General features: G+C 43.8%; 1 protein-coding gene across 3 annotated transcripts in view; it reads left to right on the top strand.

Annotated features, from left to right (window-relative positions):
• LOC311130158 (oxysterol-binding protein-related protein 8-like) overlaps positions 1-21,649 on the top strand; it is a 176,240-nt gene that overhangs the window by 79,834 nt on the left and 74,757 nt on the right. For all 3 annotated transcript variants that reach the window (XM_084162852.1, XM_084162851.1, XM_084162850.1), the window contains exons 4-5: positions 8,809-8,845; positions 14,120-14,341. In XM_084162852.1, coding sequence (XP_084018978.1) covers positions 8,809-8,845; positions 14,120-14,341 — 259 coding nt within the window. The remainder of the gene's footprint in view (positions 1-8,808; positions 8,846-14,119; positions 14,342-21,649) is intronic.

The following is a 21,649-nucleotide window of genomic DNA, read 5'->3' as shown; positions in this document are numbered from 1 at the left end:
TGTTGTCTGTTCTCTATATCGCTCTCCATTCAGCTGTATTGTCTGTTTTCTATCTCTCTCTCTCCATTCAGCTGTGTTGTCTGTTCTGTATCTCTCTCCATTCAGCTGTGTTGTCTGTTCTCTCTCTCTCTCGCTCTCTCTCCATTCAGCTGTGTTGTCTGTTCTCTCTCTCTCTCTCTCCATTCAGATGTGTTGTCTGTTCTCTCTCTCTCTATCCATTCAGCTGTGTTGTCTGTTCTCTCGCTCTCTCTCTCCATTCAGCTGTGTTGTCTGTTGCCTCTCTCTCCATTCAGCTGTGTTGTCTGTTCTCTCTCTCTCTCCATTCAGCTGTGTTGTCTGTTCTCTCTCTCTCTCCATTCAGCTGTGTTGTCTGTTCTCTCTCTCTCTCGTCGGAGTGCATGCTGGGAGTGAGTCGTGAAGCATGAGTGATTGTGAGAGCGACTGGAATTCTTTTCACTCTATTGGGTTTTGGTGTGTATATGTATATCTATATATATATATAGATATATATATAGATTAGTTTAGTTGTTTTAAGGTTATCTTGTCTAACTATCACTAAGCACGTATAGGGGTGGTGGGATCGGTGAGGTTGTTTTTCGCGAGGGCACAACCAGCGGGTGGGGCTGGTTGCAATGGACACTCGCGGAAGTTTGGAGTTTGGAAAAACTTAGTCGGCGGCATGGAGTAAAGATTCCTCCTGCGGCCGGGTGTTCAGAGGAAGAATGAAGCTTGGCAGTGGGTGCTATCATTGGGTATGATAGCATCAAATCAGCCTCAAGGATGAATAGCGCTGTAGTGATATTTTTAGATTCCATTGAAAAGGTGAATAAGATAGTTGAGAGTGGTGTTGTGTTGCAGGAGACACAGACGCCGGTATTTCCGCTTATGAATCCGGCGAAGAAAGTTATACATTCTAACGTGCCACCATTTGTTAGAGATAAAGCGAGAGTTATCTCGTCATGGTCAAATTGTATCTACAATAAAGAAGGTTCTTTTTGGATGCAAATCTTCATTGCTGAAACATGTCGTGTCTCATAGGAGACAAGTGCATATGATTTAAAAAAAGGACATTGATGAACTGAATTTAGCATTCAGTTTTAAGATTGATGGATTTGATTATGTCTTCTACGCTTCTACTGAATCAATGAAATGCTTTGGCTGTGGAAGAGAGGGGCATTTGGTACGTAATTGTCCCGAGAACGAGCGCGCAGAGTCTGGTAGCAGCTCTAGTGCTGGTGCAGCTAATGCACCACCGGAAGGGATGAACATGCCAAGGGTGCAGGGGAAGGGAGAAGGTGGGCAGGTGTGGTTGGAAAAGTAGGAGAGGAAGGCAGTGTGGATATGGGGGCAATTGTGGTAGATCAGAACAAAGAAGGAGGGGAAAAAGTCGGTGAGATTGCGACTGCCGTCGCTGAGGTGGTGCTGGAAAATGAAATTGGAGGTCAAGAGGAGATTGAAATAATGGAAAAGGAATTAGCTGTTTTCAAAGTACCGAGGAGTAAGAGGAAGAATGTAAGGGGTGGTGAAGGGTCTAATTCCAAGAGGAAGGTAGAGATTGATAAATCAGTTGAAGATAAACAGGTTGCAGAGATGGTGGAGTTTTCTTCTGGGGAGTATAGCGAGAGTGAGTCATCTGATGCGTCACAACAAAATAGTGAGATAAATGGGGTGGAAGGGAGGTATGGGATTGAGAAGGTACGTCAATTTCTGAAGTTGACAAAAGGGAAGAAATATATGCAGAATTATAATGTAACAGATTTTTCCCCTGAAAGTGAATTGTTTATTGAATCAGCAACGTTTCTGATGTCAAAAATAACAGGGGGAGGTTTGACAAGCCCTGAAATTGCTAGACTCAAGAAAGTGGTCAAGAGAGTGATAAGTGATGGAAATTCTAAAGAAAATGAATGAGTTCAGTCGCAGCCTTAACTCTGTAAAGAGATGTGGTTTCTGTGTCTTCCTCTGTATTTTTTCCCCATCCATGAGCAGTTTTAAGAATTCTTCTTTAAACGTAAATGAGGTAAGAGACGTTAAAAAAAGAGCCATAGTGTATGAGTTAATTAGGGGAAAGGGAAGTGACATACATTTTCTACAAGAAACGCATAGTAATTTGGAAAATGAAGTTATGTGGCAACAGGAGTGGGGGGGGGGACAGTGGTGTGTAGTCATAAAAACTCAAAAAGTGGGGGTGTGGCCATCTTGTTCTCAAAAGGGTTTTTGCCTTTGTCATATGAGGTTGAAGAGGTAGTTGAGGGGAGGTTATTAAAAGTTAGAGCAAGGTATAAAAACATCACTATGTGTCTGATAAATGTATATGCCCCAGTGGTGGCAGTTGAGAGGGTATGTTTTTTAGAGACATTATCAAATACCATTGAGAAATGTAATAATGAAGATTATGTATTTATTGCTGGGGATTTTAACTGCACAGTCAGTGATTTAGATAGAAATCACAAACAACCTCATATAGCCTCAAGGACTTTTTTTAAACGCCTCATTGTAACACATGAACTGTGTGATATTTGGCGGAGTCAACATGGAGGCAAGAGACAGTACACCTGGGTGCATGTGAGAGAGAACACCATCTCTATGGCCAGGTTAGATAGGTTTTATTGTTTTGAGCATCAATCTCAGGTCTGTAAATCAAGTGTGATAACCCTAGTGGGATTTTCTGATCATTGTTTAATAACAGAGGTGGTGTTCATTGACGATGTAAAACCCAAAAGCGCATTCTGGCATTTTAATATAACTTTATTGAGTGATGCTCACTTCAGGAAATGTTTTAGTTTTTTCTGGGAGAGGTGGAGGTCTCAAAAGGCCAGTTTTGTATCCCTTCAACAGTGGTGAGATATAGGGAAAATCCAGATTCAACAATTCTGTAATCAATACACGAGGAATGTCACCAACGATATCACCAGATCAATGAAAGCCCTAGAGACTGAAATAGTGGAACTCATGACGTTGGTTGAGACCACAGGAGATCGAGGCCATACTCAGGCCCTCAAGAGGAAAAAAGCTGCATTGGCAGACCTGCTGGGTGTCAGAGCACAGGGGGCATTGGTGAGAAGTAAGTTTCAGGGAATTTCTGAAATGGATGCCTCATCCAAACTTTTCTTTGGTTTAGAGAAAAAGAATGGACAAAGAAGAATTATTCATTGTCTCAAATCAGCTGTTGGACAGGAGCTCACTAGCCCTAGTGAAATTAGAACGAGGGCAGTAGAGTTCTATGCTGAGCTCTACAAGTGTGAGTACAAAGAGGATAAAACAGTGACACAGCAGTTCCTTGATGGGCTCCCACAGGTGGCTGCAGAAGCTCAGGTTGAGCTAGAGCAACCATTGTTTTTGCAGGAGCTATACACTGCATTAAAAGGCATGTAAAAATGGAAGGGCACCAGGCATTGATTGGCTTCCCGTGAACTTTTTAAAGTCTTTTTGGGCTATGTTGGGAGAGGATTGGCTAGCAGTAGTTAATTATAGTTTAACCGGAGGGTTACTACCAATAAGCTGCAGAAGGGCTGTCCTCACCCTACTGCCCAAAAAGGGTGACCCTAGGGAGGTGAAGAACTGGAGGCCGGTGGCTTTATTGTGCACTGATTATAAGATCCTGTCAAAGGCTTTGTCCAACAGGCTGAGGGAGGTGATGGGGAAAATCATACATACGGACCAGTCCTACTGTGTTCCTGGCAGGCAGATAGGGGATAACATTTCTCTGATTCGTGATTTTTTGGACGTCTCTAGGGCTATTGGGTTGGATGCTGGTCTAATTTCAATTGATCAGGAAAAGGCATTTGACTGAGTTGAACATCAATACTTATGGCACACTTTTGAGGCGTTTGGGTTCAGCTCTGGTTTTATTGCCATGATAAAAGGTGATATATGGTGACATTGAAAGTGTATTGAAAGTTAACGGTGGTTTTTGAGTGCTCCTTTTAAAGTGTGTAGAGGTATTAGGCAGGGATGTTCTTTGTCGGGAATGTTATATGCCATTGCTATAGAGCCACTACTAAATAGCATTAGAAGTCGCATTGAAGGGGTGGTGTACCTTTCAGAGGATATTCCTCCTATTCGTCTCTCAGCCTATGCTGATGATGTAGTTGTTTTAGTGAAAAATCAAGCGGAAGTGGATAGTTTGAGTCTAATGGTTGATCGTTTTAGGGGAATATCTTCTGCAAAGGTAAATTGGGAAAAAAAGTTGTGCTTTACAGATTGGAGAATGGTCTGGAGGGATCATGGCTTTGCCAGGGGGGCTGGAATGGTGTAAGGGAGGTTTTAAGTATCTTGGAGTGTACCTAGGAGATGAGGGGACCATGGAAAAAAATTGGATTGGGGTGATTGAAATGGTGGAAGGGAGGATGAGGAGATGGCGTTGGTTGTTATCTCGTATGTCATATAGGGGGCGCACTATTATAGTTAATGTGATTGCCTCTGCACTGTGGCATCGGTTGTCAGTTTTAGAGCCACCATCTGGCCTTCTGGCTAAGATACAGGCAATTATTGTGGATTTCTTTTGGGATAAATATCATTGGGTTCCACAAAGTGTTTTGTATTTGTCAAAAGAGGAGGGGGGACAATGCCTTGTACATCTTGCTAGTAGGGCTGCTGCTTTCTGGTTTCAGTTTATTCAAAGGTTGCTTTATGGACCGAAAAATGTGGTTTGGAGAGGGGTGGCATGTCTTGTATTACAGCAGGTTGGGGGATTAGGTTTAAAGAAGGCTTTATTTTTGGTTGATAGTAGCCAGATTTCTAGGGAGGGAGTACCTCTGTTTTACAGAGGCCTTCTTAGTGTTTGGAGCATAATGAAGGTGTCCAGACGAACTTCAGCGGAGTCAGTGCATTGGCTGTTAGAGGAACCTCAGGTGTATGGGGCAAGACTGGATTGCACAACTGCAGCTGTTCCACATTTCTCCAAGATTCTGGTGAAGGGCAAAATCATCACCTTAAAACAGTTAATGGCCATGGCTGGGCCCGCCTTAATGGATGGAAGACTGGTGGCTGAACATTTGGGGGTGAGGTCGGAAAGGATTGTCGGACAATTGCTGGGAAGCTGCAGGAAGGCTCTTGTCAGCAGAAGAGTGGGATATGCTGAATAGTCACAAGAAGAAGGTAAAAGATGAAAACGTCTCATTTCCAAGACTAGGGATTACACCCAATATCCCAGAGTCAGAAAGAAAGGCGTTATTACTGGATTTGAGAAGGTTGGAAGAGGTGGGTTTGGATGAGGTGAATGGGAAAGACTTATATAGGGGGTGTGTCAAGGTGTTGAATAAAGATAAATTGAAAAATAGAAAAGACACTCCATGGAGGGTAAAATTGGGCATTGATGACAAGGTAAAGCCAGCATGGAGAGCACTGTACAAGCCACCGTTACAAAAGGGTACTGGGGATATGCAATGGAGGGTTTTGCATGGCATCATTGCAGTTAATGCTTTTGTATCTGTTATTAACTCAGATGTTGGAGATGGATGTCCTTTTTGTAATATTAGAGAAACAATTTTTCACTGTTTTATGGAGTGTGAGAGGATAAAACCTCTCTTGGAAATGCTGGAGTCTTTGTTTAAAGCTGTAGGGGAGATTTTCAATAACACTGTTTTTATTTTGGGGTTTCAATATAGTAAGCAACAGAAAATAAAATGTAAACTGTTAAATGTTATTTTGGGACAAGCTAAGATGTCAATTTTTCTGAGTAGGAAACATAAGGTAGAAACGGGATATGGGCAGGATGTAAGATGTGTTTTTAAAGGATTAGTGAAAGCGAGAATAAAAGTGGATTTTGAGTTCTTTTCGGCTGTAAAAGATCTCCCATTGTTTGAGGAGAAGTGGGCCTACGAAGGAGCGGTTTGTTTTGTGGAGGAGGGGAAACTATTTTTTGTTGATGAAATGAGTTGAATGTATATGTTTTCTTGTATTTTTATTTAATTTATTTTTATTTTTATTTTCATTTCTATTTAGGAATGACATTTGTTGTTTCATTTCTGAAAAGGCAGTGTGCCATTATTTATGTTAACACTTGAGTATAAAATAAAGATTTTATAAAAACTCAAAACTCTCTCTCTATTTAGCTGTGTTGTCTGTTCTCTCTCTCCATTCAGCTATGTTGTCTGTTCTCTCTCTCCATTCAGCTGTGTTGTCTGTTTTCTCTCTCTCTCCATTCAGCTGTGTTGTCTGTTCTCTCTCTCTCTCTCTCTCTCTCTCTCTCTCTCTCTCTCTCTCTCTATTTAGCTGTGTTGTCTGTTCTCTCTCTCTCTCCATTCAGCTGTGTTGTCTGTTCTCTCAGGACACAGCCTTGCATTCAGTGTTGTTGGAATGGGAAGTGTTTCAATTGATAAAGTTCTGCACCTGTTTAGTATGGATCGGTGTCCGATGTGGTCTGTTCAGAGAGATTCTAATGTCTTATTTCATGTCCGATTAGAACGGAAGTTATGGTGGTGTTCATTAGGGAACACAGTTGCAAAACGTTTTGCAACAGAAAACTCAAATGAAAAATTACTTATTGGACAAGTTCAAATCGTACTACCCATTTAACCTCAGTTTCAGACAGTTTTAATACGTTTTGTGCCTAATGAACATGACCTGGGTCATGATGTTCCCCAATTCCTTTGATAGTCTATATTGAGAAATCTCTGGGGGTTTTTCACCAAGTAATTAAAGGCTTTTTGAACTGGAAAACAGGTCAGAGGAAGTGTTTGACAAGGTGCCAAGGCATGCAGATGTGTATCTGTGATCCATCCGTCACCCCTCTAACTGTATCATCCATCACAACTCTCTCTAACTGTATCATCCATCACTCCTCTCTCTAACTGTATCATCCATCACAACTCTCTCTAACTGTATCATCCATCACTCCTCTCTCTAACTGTATCATCCATCACAACTCTCTCTAACTGTATCATCCATCACTCCTCTCTCTAACTGTATCATCATCACAACTCTCTCTAACTGTATCATCCATCACTCCTCTCTCTAACTGTATCATCCATCACTCCTCTCTCTAACTGTATCATCCATCACTCCTCTCTCTAACTGTATCATCCATCACTCCTCTCTCTAACTGTATCATCCATCACTCCTCTCTCTAACTGTATCATCAACCACAAGACGCCCTTTGAACTCTGATTCTCTGTTGAGTCCCCTTAGCTGGCCTTGTTGTGCTTTATCACTAAACAGGTAGTTGATGGGACTGACTGACAATGTAGCACAACATATTGAGCTGCAGATAGTTGGAGACAATGCATTCACCCCTCAGTCAGCTTTGATAAAAAAAAAAAAAACGAATCTAAGGCCGCTTGCCTCTAAAGCTTTATTAATCAAACGCTGACCCACCCCTTCTCTAATCAGCTCTCCTTGTATGGGTCCTGGTAAAACATAGTGCACTATAAAGGTAATAGGATACCATTTGGGACGCAACCTCTGTGTACGTACGCTCAACCTGTTACAGCACAGCTGTGGCCTCTCGCTGAGGCCAGAGCCAGTGGAAAGCACCGGTTGCTATTTTTTTCTCTTGACGGGCGGGGATGGGGACCAATTGGTGCTTAGCGGGAGACACGCCCAACCCACCCACCCACCCAGTGCTGTTTGTTGTCTCTGGATGATCCCTCTTCATCCCTGGTACTCCTGTAATCTCTGCTAATCCAGGCTACTCCCGGTGTGTGTAGATTGTGGTCGGCACAACTGGTGTGTGTGTGTGTGTGTGTGTGTGTGTGTGTGTTGATTTGTCATTGGGTGTTATGTTACACCATCTCTTCTGGTGACCTTAGCCGCCTCCTCCTCCATTCAGTCACCGTGCTGTTGTCAGTATGCTGTTGTGGTCTGTTGTCAGTGTGGTGTTGTGGTCTGTTGTCAGTGGTGTTGTCAGCGTGGTGTTGTGGTCTGTTGTCAGTGTGGCGTTGTGGTCTGTTGTCAGTATGGTGTTGTGGTCTGTTGTCAGTGTGGTGTTGTCAGTATGGTGTTGTGGTCTGTTGTCAGTGTGGTGTTGTGGTCTGTTGTCAGTGTGGTGTTGTCAGTATGGTGTTGTGGTCTGTTGTCAGTGTTGTGTTGTCAGTGTGGTGTTGTGGTCTGTTGTCAGTGTGGTGTTGTGGTCTGTTGTCAGTGTGGTGTTGTGGTCTGTTGTCAGTGTGGTGTTGTGGTCTGTTGTCAGTATGCTGTTGTGGTCTGTTGTCAGTATGGTGTTGTGGTCTGTTGTCAGTATGGTGTTGTCAGTGTGGTGGTCTGTTGTCAGTGTGGTGTTGTGGTCTGTTGTCAGTGTGGTGTTGTGGTCTGTTGTCAGTATGCTGTTGTGGTCTGTTGTCAGTATGGTGTTGTGGTCTGTTGTCAGTATGGTGTTGTCAGTGTAGTGGTCTGTTGTCAGTGTGGTGTTGTCAGTATGGTGTTGTGGTCTGTTGTCAGTTTGGTGTTGTCAGTATGGTGTTGTGGTCTGTTGTCAGTGTGGTGTTGTCAGTATGGTGTTGTGGTCTGTTGTCAGTATGGTGTTGTCAGTATGGTGTTGTGATCGTTATTATTTTACTAACGCCTGTTCTCCTTTTTTGTATTTTGTCTTCTTGTTTTTCATCATCCTCTGTGGTTTCTGCTGCCGTGTCCTTCACCACCACCACTGCTGCACACAAACTCCACCTTTCTACCAACCAACATCACCTTGACCACTTGACTGCCTGGATGGACCCCTACCCCTCCTCCTCTCTCTCTCTCTCTATCTCTCTCTCTTTCGCTTTCTTTCTCTCTCTTTCTCTCTCTCTCTTTCTCTCACCCCCCCCCCCCCCACATCTCTCTCTCTCTCTTCCCCCATCTCTCGCTGCCTGTCCCAACCCTTCCCCGTACCAGCTCCATGTAGAGATCAGAGAGCACCCCACCACATCAGGTAAGCCACTGACCTTTGGAAGGGACAGGAAGGGGTGAGGAGGCAGTAGAGGAGGGGTGAGAGGGCTCCCAGGGGGTAACAGGCTAACGTCCTCCAACTCAACACCTCAATAGGACAGGGATACATTTATAGGTCGTGTTACAGTAGCCAGATGTGACCTGTTTGTGTTTAACTTTAAATGAATGTTATGCATTCCAAGTTATAGGAAATTATTTCTCTGGGTAGGCCTAAAGTTTGGAGTGGGTGAAAGTTGTCTGTAACTCTATGAAATTGTACATCACATGAATGGCTGAACAGCGCTGATCTAGTTTCACAGTAGCTTTGGTATGGTTCTACAGTGCACTGTTTTGATGAGCAACAATATTTCCAATAGCTACTCACTGACTCACTGAAATGTCACTTGCAGTTGTTGAGTTCACTATCTAGGCCTACTGCTGTGTCCTGTATGGCATTGAGTTTCCTAGTGATGGTGTTGAGTTTCCTAGTGATGGTGTTGAGTTTCCTAGTGATGGCGTTGAGTTTCCTAGTGATGGCGTTGAGTTTCCTAGTGATGGCGTTGAGTTTCCTAGTGATGGCATTGAGTTTCCTAGTGATGGCGTTGAGTTTCCTAGTGATGGCGTTGAGTTTCCTAGGGATGGCGTTGTTTCCTAGTGATGGCATTGAGTTTCCTAGGGATGGCATTGAGTTTCCTAGGGATGGCATTGAGTTTCCTAGGGATGGCATTGAGTTTCCTAGGGATGGCATTGAGTTTCCTAGGGATGGAGTTGAGTTTCCTAGTAATGGCGTTGAGTTTCCTAGTAATGGCGTTGAGTTTCCTAGTGATGGCGTTGAGTTTCCTAGTGATGGCGTTGAGTTTCCTAGTGATGGCGTTGACTGTTGTACAGTACTCTGTTTTGGTGAGCCACAATATTTCCAATGTCACTTGCAGTTGTTGAGTTCTCTATCTAGGCCTACGGCTGTGTCCTGTATGGCACTCTATTCCCTACATAGCGCACTATGTTTGACCATAGCCCTATGGCCCTGGTCAAAAGTAGTGCACTAAGTAGGGAATAGGGTACCATTTGGGATGCAACCTGCCTCTCTATGCCATACTGCAGGACTGGCATAGCTTGATGGCTTTTAAAGGTGACCCGTTTTGGCAGGGCTGGGCATGGAGTCCCCATTATAGAGGACCCATTGGCACTGGGGATATCACTCACTTCTAGTAATTACAGAGGCAGAAAATACAACACTAAACAGACTAAACTCTATGAACTTGCTTTATGTCAAATATGGTGTTCTTTAGCTTGGAAAATAAACACATGACTCTGGGTCACATCATAATGCTGTATGTTTCCAAGATTAGGACGGTTTTCCTCAAGAAATGAGAGAGAGAGACAACAGACAACACAGCTGAATGGAGAGAGAGAGAGAGAGAGAGAACAGACAACACAGCTGAATTGAGAGAGAGAGAGAGAGAGAGAGAGAGAGAGAGAGAGAGAGAGAACAGACAACAGCTGAATGGAGAGAGAGAGAGAACAGACAACACAGCTGAATGGAGAGAGAGAGAGAGAGAGAGAGAGAGAGAGAGAGAGAGAGAGAGAGAGAGAACAGACAACAGACAACACAGCTGAATGGAGAGAGAGAGAGAGAGAGAGAGAGAGAGAACAGACAACACAGCTGAATGGAGAGAGAGAGAGAGAGAGAGAGAGAGAACAGACAACAGACAACACAGCTGAATGGAGAGAGAGAGAGAGAGAGAGAGAGAGAGAGAGAGAGAGAACAGACAACACAGCTGAATGGAGAGAGAGAGAGAGAGAGAGATAGAGAGAGAGAGAGAGAGAGAGAGAGAGAGAGAGAGAGAACAGACAACAGACAACACAGCTGAATGGAGAGAGAGAGAACAGACAACACAGCTGAATGGAGAGAGAGAGAGAACAGGTTTTGTTTCCTTGCCATGATACCTCCCCTCTCTCCTGTCTCCTACTATACACTGTCTAGTGTTCACTATCTCTCCCCTACTATACACTGTCTAGTGTACACTATCTCTCCTCTACTATTCACTGTCTAGTGTACACTATGTCTCCTCTACTATTCACTGTCTAGTGTACACTATTGTTCCTCTACTATTCACTGTCTAGTGTGCACTCTCTCTCTTTTTTCAGGGGGTGCTATAGCACCCTAGCCCCCCTGCTTCCTGCTGCTATGCAGAAGACTTAGTCAGATGTTAAAGTCAGTCTGTGTGCATTTTAATAATCTGACACTGTTCTGTCTGAACCCTAGGTCAAAGGGATGATGGTCACATGGGCATTTTACATCGTCATGGTGATGTGGCCAGTGACACTTTGCTTCTTGAAAGTCCAATATAATGAAAACTTGACTGCTGACATGCAAAACATTTTGGAATTGCATCAACAGTGGAATAATGAAAAAAATACCAAACAATAGTTTCTGAGTGGATTTTCCCGTTAAGAGCGCTACTACAGTGGGGGAAAAAAGTATTTAGTCAGTCACCAATTGTGCAAGTTCTCCCACTTAAAAAGATGAGAGAGGCCTGTAATTTTCATCATAGGTACACGTCAACTATGACAGACAAAATTAGATTTTTTTTCTCCAGAAAATCACATTGTAGGATTTTTTATGAATTTATTTGCAAATTATGGTGGAAAATAAGTATTTGGTCAATAACAAAAGTTTCTCAACACTTTGTTATATACCCTTTGTTGGCAATGACACAGGTCAAACGTTTTCTGTAAGTCTTCACAAGGTTTTCACACACTGTTGCTGGTATTTTGGCCCATTCCTCCATGCAGATCTCCTCTAGAGCAGTGATGTTTTGGGGCTGTCGCTGGGCAACACGGACTTTCAACTCCCTCCAAAGATTTTCTATGGGGTTGAGATCTGGAGACTGGCTAGGCCACTCCAGGACCTTGAAATGCTTCTTACGAAGCCACTCCTTCGTTGCCCGGGCGGTGTGTTTGGGATCATTGTCATGCTGAAAGACCCAGCCACGTTTCATCTTCAATGCCCTTGCTGATGGAAGGAGGTTTTCACTCAAAATCTCACGATACATGGTCCCATTCTTTCTTTCCTTTACACGGATCAGTCGTCCTGGTCCCTTTGCAGAAAAACAGCCCCAAAGCATGATGTTTCTACCCCCATGCTTCACAGTAGGTATGGTGTTCTTTGAATGCAACTCAGCATTCTTTGTCCTCCAAACACGACGAGTTGAGTTTTTACCAAAAAGTTATATTTTGGTTTCATCTGACCTTCTCCCAATCCTCTTCTGGATCATCCAAATGCACTCTAGCAAACTTCAGACGGGCCTGGACATGTACTGGCTTAAGCAGGGGGACACGTCTGGCACTGCAGGATTTGAGTCCCTGGCGGCGTAGTGTGTTACTGATGGTAGGCTTTGTTACTTTGGTCCCAGCTCTCTGCAGGTCATTCACTAGGTCCCCCCGTGTGGTTCTGGGATTTTTGCTCACCGTTCTTGTGATCATTTTGACCCCACGGCGTGAGATCTTGCGTGGAGCCCCAGATCGAGGGAGATTATCAGTGGTCTTGTACAGTGGGGAGAACAAGTATTTGATACACTGCCGATTTTGCAGGTTTTCCTACTTACAAAGCATGTAGAGGTCTGTAATTTTTATCATATGTACACTTCAACTGTGAGAGACGGAATCTCCAGAAATAAATCCAGAAAATGACATTGTATGATTTTTAAGTAATTAATTTGCATTTTATTGCATGACATAAGTATTTGATACATCAGAAAAGCAGAACTTAATATTTGGTACAGAAACCTTTGTTTGCAATTACAGAGATCATACGTTTCCTGTAGGACCTGACCAGGTTTGCACACACTGCAGCAGGGATTTTGGCCCACTCCTCCATACAGACCTTCTCCAGATCCTTCAGGTTTCGGGGCTGTCGCTGGGCAATACGGACTTTCAGCTCCCTCCAAAGATTTTCTATTGGGTTCAGGTCTGGAGACTGGCTAGGCCACTTGGCTAGGCCACGTGCGCTGCAGGATTTTAATCCATGATGGCGTAGTGTGTTACTAATGGTTTTCTTTGAGACTGTGGTCCCAGCTCTCTTCAGGTCATTGACCAGGTCCTGCAGTGTAGTTCTGGGCTGATCCCTCACCTTCCTCATGATCATTGGTGCCCCACGAGGTGAGATCTTGCATGGAGCCCCAGACGGAGGGTGATTGACCGTCATCTTGAACTTCTTCCATTTTCTAATAATTGCGCCAACAGTTGTTGCCTTCTCACCAAGCTGCTTGCCTATTGTCCTGTAGCCCATCCCACCCTTGTGCAGGTCTACAATTTTATCCCTGATGTCCTTACACAGCTCTCTGGTCTTGGCCATTGTGGAGAGGCTGGAGTCTGTTTGATTGAGTGTGTGGACAGGTCTTTTATACAGGTAACGAGTTCAAACAGGTGCAGTTAATACAGGTAATGAGTGGAGAACAGGAGGGCTTCTTAAAGAAAAACTAACAGGTCTGTGAGAGCCGGAATTCTTACTGGTTGGTAGGTGATCAAATACTTATTTTCCACCATAATTTGCAAATAAATTCATAAAAAATCCTACAATGTGATTTTCTGGAATTTTTTTCTCAATTTGTCTGTCATAGTTGACGTGTACCTATGATGAAAATTACAGGCCTCTCTCATCTTTTTAAGTGGGAGAACTTGCACAATTGGTGGCTGACTAAATACTTTTTTTCCCCACTGTAGATGGTTTCTGAGTGGATTTTCCCGTTAAGAGCGCTACTAGATAGTTTCTGAGTGGATTGTCCCTTTAAGAGCGCTACTAGGCACAGTGTGTTCTCTACCTAGGATGTTATTCATTGAATATGCTGTGTGTACTTCACGTACACTAAACCAAACCTACTTAACCCTTAGCCATAGAGTTAATAAGTATTTTTACTATACTGAGCTATTCTCTGCTTTAATATGTTATGACGCTCTAGGGTGAAGTTTCCGCTTGGTACAGATCTAGGATCAGCTTCCCCTCCCCCAATCCTAACCTTAACCATTAGTGGGAAAAATGCAACTCTAGGGGCAACTTCACCCTACTTTGTGTTAGATGGAGTCTTTACAACCGTGCCACTAGAGGGCACCGTGTAATCATTATCTTTTATCATCACAAGTGAGGGAGGAGAACCTCTGCTGCTCAGCCTGTTGGTCAGCAGATGGAAATTAATCTCTCCCCCTCTCTCTCATCTTCTCTCTTTCTCTCCCTCTCTCTCTCTTTCTCTCTCTATCTCTCTCTCTTTCTCTCCTCCAGCTGTCTTAATTCCCAGTGATGACTCCATCATATTGACCCCAGGGAGGATGAGCCAGCGAAGCCAGGGGAAGGAACGAGAAAAGAGGGAGGAGAAGGAGAGGGAGAAGGAGAAGGAGAGGGAGAGGGAGAAGGAGAAGGAGAAGGATGGGAGCCTCCACACGCCCAGCAGAGATCACCTTGCCAGCCCCTCTTCCCTCAGCCCCGGGCTCAGCTACACCCATGGTAAGACCTCCCTCTAAGCACAGACCCAGGGTCAGTTATCTCTTATCCTCCGTAGTAACCTCAATATTGAAGTAGTAAAATGAATCTGATCTTAGATCAGCGCTTGGGGGCATCTTTGTTCTGTCCATTGAGTTGAGGGCTATCCTCAGTGAGCTGATGTTCCTGAACCACAGTGTCCTCTGGAGGTTGGTGAGCTCTGCTAGGCACCATGCAACCAACAGGGTTGAAGCAGATAACATGGTAAGCCCAGAGGTTGCCAATGCTCTAAGCAAAATGATCTGATGTTTAAAAAAAAAAAAAAAATGTATTGAGGCTAGTACATGACAAGGCGTGGGTGTGTTTTTTAAGGGGGTCTGGGAAGGTTTTTACCCTCCAAATGTCCAAAATGGTTCCTCCTACTGTACTTTCCTTCTGGGATGTTCCATTATCTACCACCAGGGGGAGCAGAAGCTAAAAGGAAAAAATAAAGTCTCTATTTATTCTAGAGCACCTTCAAATCAAATGTGTCTGCATTCTATCAGAACAAGCTACACTTCTCTCAAAAGAGACCTGAGCGGTGCGATTGGGGGGATTTATACAACTGGGTAACCAGTAGTTGCACAAAATGAAATAATTCTGGTATAGAACCATAATAAAAGTTTTAAAAACTGCTTTGAGTATTTATTTTATTTTTTATTTTACCTTTATTTAACTAGGCAAGTCAGTTAAAAACAAATTCTTATTTACAATGACGGCCTACACCGGCCAAACCCGGATGACGCTGGGCCAATTGTGCGCCGCCCTATGGGACTCCCAATCACGGCCGGTTGTGTTACAGCCTGGAATCGAACCAGGGGGTCTGTAGTGACGCCTCAAGCACTGAGATGCAGTGCCTTAGACCGCTGCGCCACTCGGGAGCATATGAGGGGGAGATGGTTGCATTTATATTGCTAGTACCTAGGCCTCTATACAGCTCTGTGATGTAGTCTGGTAAGCCAATACATCCAGTGTTATTTTCCTAGTGTCAGTTTCTCAGTTGTGGTTGTTGCTGGTTTGCTCTTCTGAGTAGAAGAATGTAGGCGGCGCTTCACAGGTAATGCCGTCCCAAAGGGCAGAGAATCCAATAAGGATGAAAGGCTGGGAGGCAACAATCCCGGTGATCTGTATCCTTTATTCAGTGTGAACCCAGACAGGCTGTGAACACGTGTGAAGGCCATCGTGACATTTACCAGTCTGTTGTTGGTCCAACGTCACTATACCCTCCATTTATCATGACAGCACATTGGATGCATCCCAAATGGCACCCTATTTTCTAGTTAGTGCCACATGGCCCTGGTCCAAAGTAGTGCACTAAATGGGACGCGTCTATTATCTCTCTCCTATTGTGATTCAGAGGCATCAGTCTATCAGTAGGGGATCTAGACATAGTGTTCTTCTTAAGGTCTCACAATTTGGAATATTTCCTGATGTTCAATGGCCATTTCAACTGATGATACCCAATGATTCTTGAAGAATATAACTTAGAAATGCCTTTTGAGATTCAGAAAGCTGTCTTCTCCTATCATAACCCTGCATTAAAAGGTACCAATACTCCATTGTTTATGTGTTTAATTTTGTTGTCTTTGGAAACAAGCGATGTAGTCTATAGCTTCAAAGTAAGTTTAAACTATTATGCTATGCTCGTGGACTGTCGGTCCCTGGCGGGGCTGCCGTCAGGCTGAAAGATGAACTCCAGATTGTGGCTTTAAAGGCCAAAAAGTCCCTCCCCGCTTTAGATTCTGCCAAGTGTTCCTACCTACTTGAAAGAGGGGATGTGAATGCCTGTCCTAGTTCCAAAATAAACATTATCTATGAGAAGTATATGGTTCAGATAGGTTAAACTCTTAAATCATTGGAACTCTTTAGCCCTGGGCCAGGTTTCCATGGTAACCTGCACTCTCTCAAGTAGCCTCTTTATATTGTGAGGGAAATGATGCTGTATTGGCCCCAAACAGTGTTGTGTGGATCAAGATTGTAAATGATGCATTCCATTTCAGCTTCTCTTGACCGGTTATTTGTCCCCCAATTTGCATGCTCTGGTCCTAATCATTACTAGTCTGGCTATTATAAAAATATTTTATGACCTCATTAGTTGGATATAACCAAATAATTATGTTAATTGATCCTACACAAAACTGATATTTATTCGGAATAGTACAAACCTGGATAATCAAAGTTTAGATAGGCTATAGACAGTAATAATGCCCAAAACACATTGTATGATATTGCATGAGGCTAGATTCCCTCTGCAGATAAGGGATCTGCCTCAGTCCCTGCCTGCACATGGACAGCCTACCAAGCAAGGCCTTTCTCCCTGCCATGGAACTGTTATGCTAAAATAGACCCAGACCCAGCATGTTGACTCTCATGGCAATACACATCTGCTTTCCAGACACTCTGTCTTTAACTTTCTCTATCTCCTCGCTCACCCTGGCCAGGTAGACGGACAGCGGGAGAGATGGAGGGAGGGAGTGTAGGAATGAGGGAGAGAGGGAGGGAGCAGGTGGGGCCAACCCGGATTTAGGCTCAGCCTCAGGGATTACGCCCTGTCAACCGGGGTTAACATGGATGGGGACACCCGTCTGAACCAATCGCAGCCCTTTCCTACTTCCTGCCTGGCCATCCACTAATGGAAGGCTGTGCCTGAGGAGCTCAGAGTATTTTTGCAGGATCAGTTGGAGATCAGGAGAACCGGATGGACGATCTCGGGGTCTCTGGGCCTGGGCTCGCCCTGGATGTCTGTAGGCTGGGAAAGCACGGCTGGTGGGGAGACTATATATATATAGAGTGGTTTCAGTTCACTGGTAAGGACGTTTGTCTCCAATTGACCTTGGTTGGCGTTATCCTTATGTCGCCACGACGGCGGAAGGCAAGTACGGCCAAGTCGTATTGAGATGGTAGTGTCTCTGTAGCTAAGCAGCTGTTAGCATTTGGGGCTAATGGAGAGATGCAGCTTTAGCGGTGGAGATGTAGCATTAGGAGCTAACAGAGAGATGTAGCATTAGGACATAACATAGAGATGCAGCAGTAGGAACTATTTATTTATTTTATTTTATTTCACCTTTATTTAACCAGGTAAGCCAGTTGAGAACAAGTTCTCATTTACAACTGCGACCTTGCCAAGATAAAGCAAAGCAGTGTGATAAAAACAACAACACAGAGTTACATATGGGGTAAACAAAACATAAAGTCAAAAAATACAACAGAAAATATATATACAGTGTGTGCAAATGTAGCAAGTTATGGAGGTAAGGCAATAAATAGGCTATAGTGCAAAATAATTACAATTAGTATTAACACTGGAATGATAGATGTGCAAGATAATATGTGCAAATAGAGATACTGGGGTGCAAAAGAGCAAAATAAATAACAATATAGGGATGAGGTAGTTGGGTGGGCTAATTTCAGATGGGCTGTGTACAGGTGCAGTGATCGGTAAGGTGCTCTGACAACTGATGCTTAAAGTTAGTGAGGGAGATAAGAGTCTCCAGCTTCAGAGATTTTTGCAATTCGTTCCAGTCATTGGCAGCAGAGAACTGGAAGGAATGGCAGCCAAAGGAGGTGTTGGCTTTGGGGATGACCAGTGAGATATACATTGCAGACTACGGGTGGGTGCTGCTATGGTGACCAATGAGCTAAGATAAGGCGGGGATTTGCCTAGCAGTGATTTATAGATGGCCTGGAGCCAGTGGGTTTGACGACGAACATGTAGTGAGGACCAGCCAACAAGAGCGTACAGGTCACAGTGGTGGGTATTATATGGGGCTTTGGAGACAAAACGGATGGCACTGTGATAGACTACATCCAATTTGCTGAGTAGAGTGCTGGAGGCTATTTTGTAAATTACATCGCCGAAGTCAAGGATCGGTAGGATAGTCAGTTTTACGAGGGCATGTTTGGCAGCATGAGTGAAGGAGGCTTTGTTGCGAAATAGGACGCCGATTCTAGATTTAACTTTGGATTGGAGATTCTTAATGTGAGTCTGGAAAGAGAGTTTACAGTCTAACCAGACACCTAGATATTTGTAGTTGTCCACATACTCTAGGTCAGACCCGTCGAGAGTAGTGATTCTAGTCGGGTGGGCGGGTGCCAGCAGCGTTCGATTGAAGAGCATACATTTAGTTTTACTAGTGTTTAAGAGCAGGTGGAGGCTACTGAAGGAGTGTTGTATGGCATTGAAGCTCGTTTGGAGGTTTGTTAACACAGTGTCCAATGAAGGGCCAGATGTATACAAAATGGTGTCGTCTGCGTAGAGGTGGATCTGAGAGTCACCAGCAGCAAGAGCGACATCATTGATATACACAGAGAAAAGAGTCGGCCCAAGAATTGAACCCTGTGGCACCCCCATAGAGACTGCCATAGGTCCAGACAACAGGCCCTCCGATTTGACACATTGAACTCTATCTGAGAAGTAGTTGGTGAACCAGGTGAGGCAGTCATTTGAGAAACCAAGGCTATTTAGTCTGCCAATAAACCGAGAGATGCAGCATTAGGAGCTAACAGAGAGATGTAGCATTAGGAGCTAACAGAGAGATGTAGCATTGTGAGCTAACAGAGAGATGCAGCATTAGGAGCTAACAGAGAGATGTAGCATTAGTAGCTAACAGAGAGATGTAGCATTAGGAGCTAACAGAGAGATGTAGCATTAGGAGCTAACAGAGAGATGTAGCATTAGGAGCTAACAGAGAGATGTAGCATTAGGAGCTAACAGAGATATGTAGTATTAGGAGTTAACAGAGAGATGTAGCATTAGGAGCTAACAGAGAGATGTAGCATTAGGAGCTAACAGAGAGATGTAGCATTAGGAGCTAACAGAGAGATGTAGTATTAGGAGTTAACAGAGAGATGTAGCATTAGGAGCTAACAGAGAGCTGTAGCATTATGATCCTTCTTTTGGTCTCTGCCATGCTTCTCCATCTGAAAGATCTTCCCTTTAGAATCCCTGTTTTGTTATGCTAGAATACTATGTGTGCGCGTGCAGCTAAAACCTGTCCGGTGGGGATAGAATGAATGCAATCAAACCCGAGTCAAACAAGGACTATAAAGCGGCTAATAAGATTCAGCCATGTGCACTGAAGCATAGCATGGATCTATATTCCCCAGCTCAGCATAGACTGCTATATACTGTAGAAGGATACAGTAAGGTACATCATATGCTACTATATACTGTAGAAGGATACAGTAAGGTACATCATATGCTACTATATACTGTAGAAGGATACAGTAAGGTACATCATATACTACTATATACTGTAAGGCAATGATACAGTAAGGTACATCATACTACTATATACTGTAAGGCAAGGATACAGTAAGGTACATCATATGCTACTATATACTGTAGAAGGATACAGTAAGGTACATCATATACTGTAAGGCAAGGATACAGTAAGGTACATCATATACTACTATATACTGTAAGGCAAGGATACAGTAAGGTACATTATATACTACTATATACTGTAAGGCAAGGATACAGTAAGGTACATTATATACTACTATATACTGTAAGGAAAGGACACAGTAAGGTGCTCCTAGGCCCACTCCTCCACAAAGCCTCTTTGTCACACATCTAATCCCTAGTTTACAGGGTCTCTGGCCCTTTATAGAAAGATTCTAGGAGATCCTACCAGGAGATAGTGATATGGTCTCTGGCCCTACATGAAAGGATTCCAGGAGATCCAACCAGGAGATAGTGATATGGTGCCTGGCCTACATGAAAGGATTCCAGGAGATCCTACCAGGAGATAGTGATATGGTGCCTGGCCCTACATGGAAGGATTCCAGGAGATCCTACCAGGAGATAGTGATATGGTGCCTGGCCCTACATGGAAGGATTCCAGGAGATCCTACCAGGAGATAGTGATATGGTGCCTGGCCCTACATGGAAGGATTCCAGGAGATCCAACCAGGAGATAGTGATATGGTGCCTGGCCCTACATGGAAGGATTCCAGGAGATCCTACCAGGAGATAGTGATATGGTGCCTGGCCCTACATGGAATGATTCCAGGAGATCCTACCAGGAGATAGTGATATGGTGCCTGGCCCTACATGGAAGGATTCCAGGAGATCCTACCAGGAGATAGTGATATGGTGCCTGGCCCTACATGGAAGGATTCCAGCAGTTCCTACCAGGAGATAGTGATATGGTGCCTGGCCCTACATGGAAGGATTCCAGGAGTTCCTACCAGGAGATAGTGATATGGTGCCTGGCCCTACATGGAAGGATTCCAGGAGTTCCTACCAGGAGATAGTGATATTTTACATTTACATTTTAGTCATTTAGCAGACGCTCTTATCCAGAGCGATTTACAGTTAGTGAGTGCATACATTTTTCATACTGGCACCCCGTGGGAATCGAACCCACAACCCTGGCGTTGCAAGCGCCATGCTCTACCAACTGAGCTACACGGGACGGTGTCTGGCCATACATGGAAGGATTCCAGGAGATCCTACCAGGAGATAGTGATAGTAGTCCCGTGTAGCTCTGGATAAGAGCGTCTGCTAAATGACTAAAATGTAAATGTATAGTGATATGGTGTCTGGCCCCACATGGACAGATTCCTGGAGATCCTACCAGGACATACAGTGATACTGTCTCTGGCACTACATGAAAGGATTCCAGGAGATCCTACCAGGAGATAGTGATATGGTCTCTGGCCCTACATGAAAGGATTCCAGGAGATCCTACCAGGAGATAGTGATATGGTGTCTGGCGGCTATATACAAATGCATTGTTCTACGACTAGGCTTATAGCTGACTGCCTGCAAAACACATCATCATGACAGTTTTTGTTCTGCTGTCGAAATACAACTCAATTCAGTGGTTGTATCAAATCAATCAAATCAAATTGTATTGGTCACACATATTTAGCAGATGTTATTGCGGGTGTAGCAAAATGCTTGTATTTCTAGCTCCAACAGTGCAGTAATATCTAACAATACACACAAATCTAAAAGTAAAAGAATGGAATTAAGAAATATAGAAATATTAGGACGAGCAATGTCGGAGTCCGGAGTATAAATATGTATGTATGTATGTATGTACGTACAGTGAGGAAAAAAAGTATTTGATCCCCTGCTGATTTTGAATTTTAATGGTAGGTTTATTTGAACAGTGAGAGACAGAATAACAACAAAAAAATCCAGAAAAAGCATGTCAGAAATGTTATAAATTGATTTGCATTTTAATGAGGGAAAGAAGTATTTGACCCCTCTGCAAAACATGACTTAGTACTTGGTGGCAAAACCCTTGTTGGCAATCACAGAGGTCAGACGTTTCTTGTAGT

The sequence above is a fragment of the Coregonus lavaretus genome, assembly GCF_964263955.1.
Source record: "Coregonus lavaretus genome assembly, chromosome: 5".
In the NCBI taxonomy this organism is placed as follows: Eukaryota; Metazoa; Chordata; class Actinopteri; order Salmoniformes; family Salmonidae; genus Coregonus; species Coregonus lavaretus.
The sequence above is the reverse complement of the archived record's forward strand: the minus strand, read 5'-3'. Positions and strand labels throughout refer to the sequence as shown.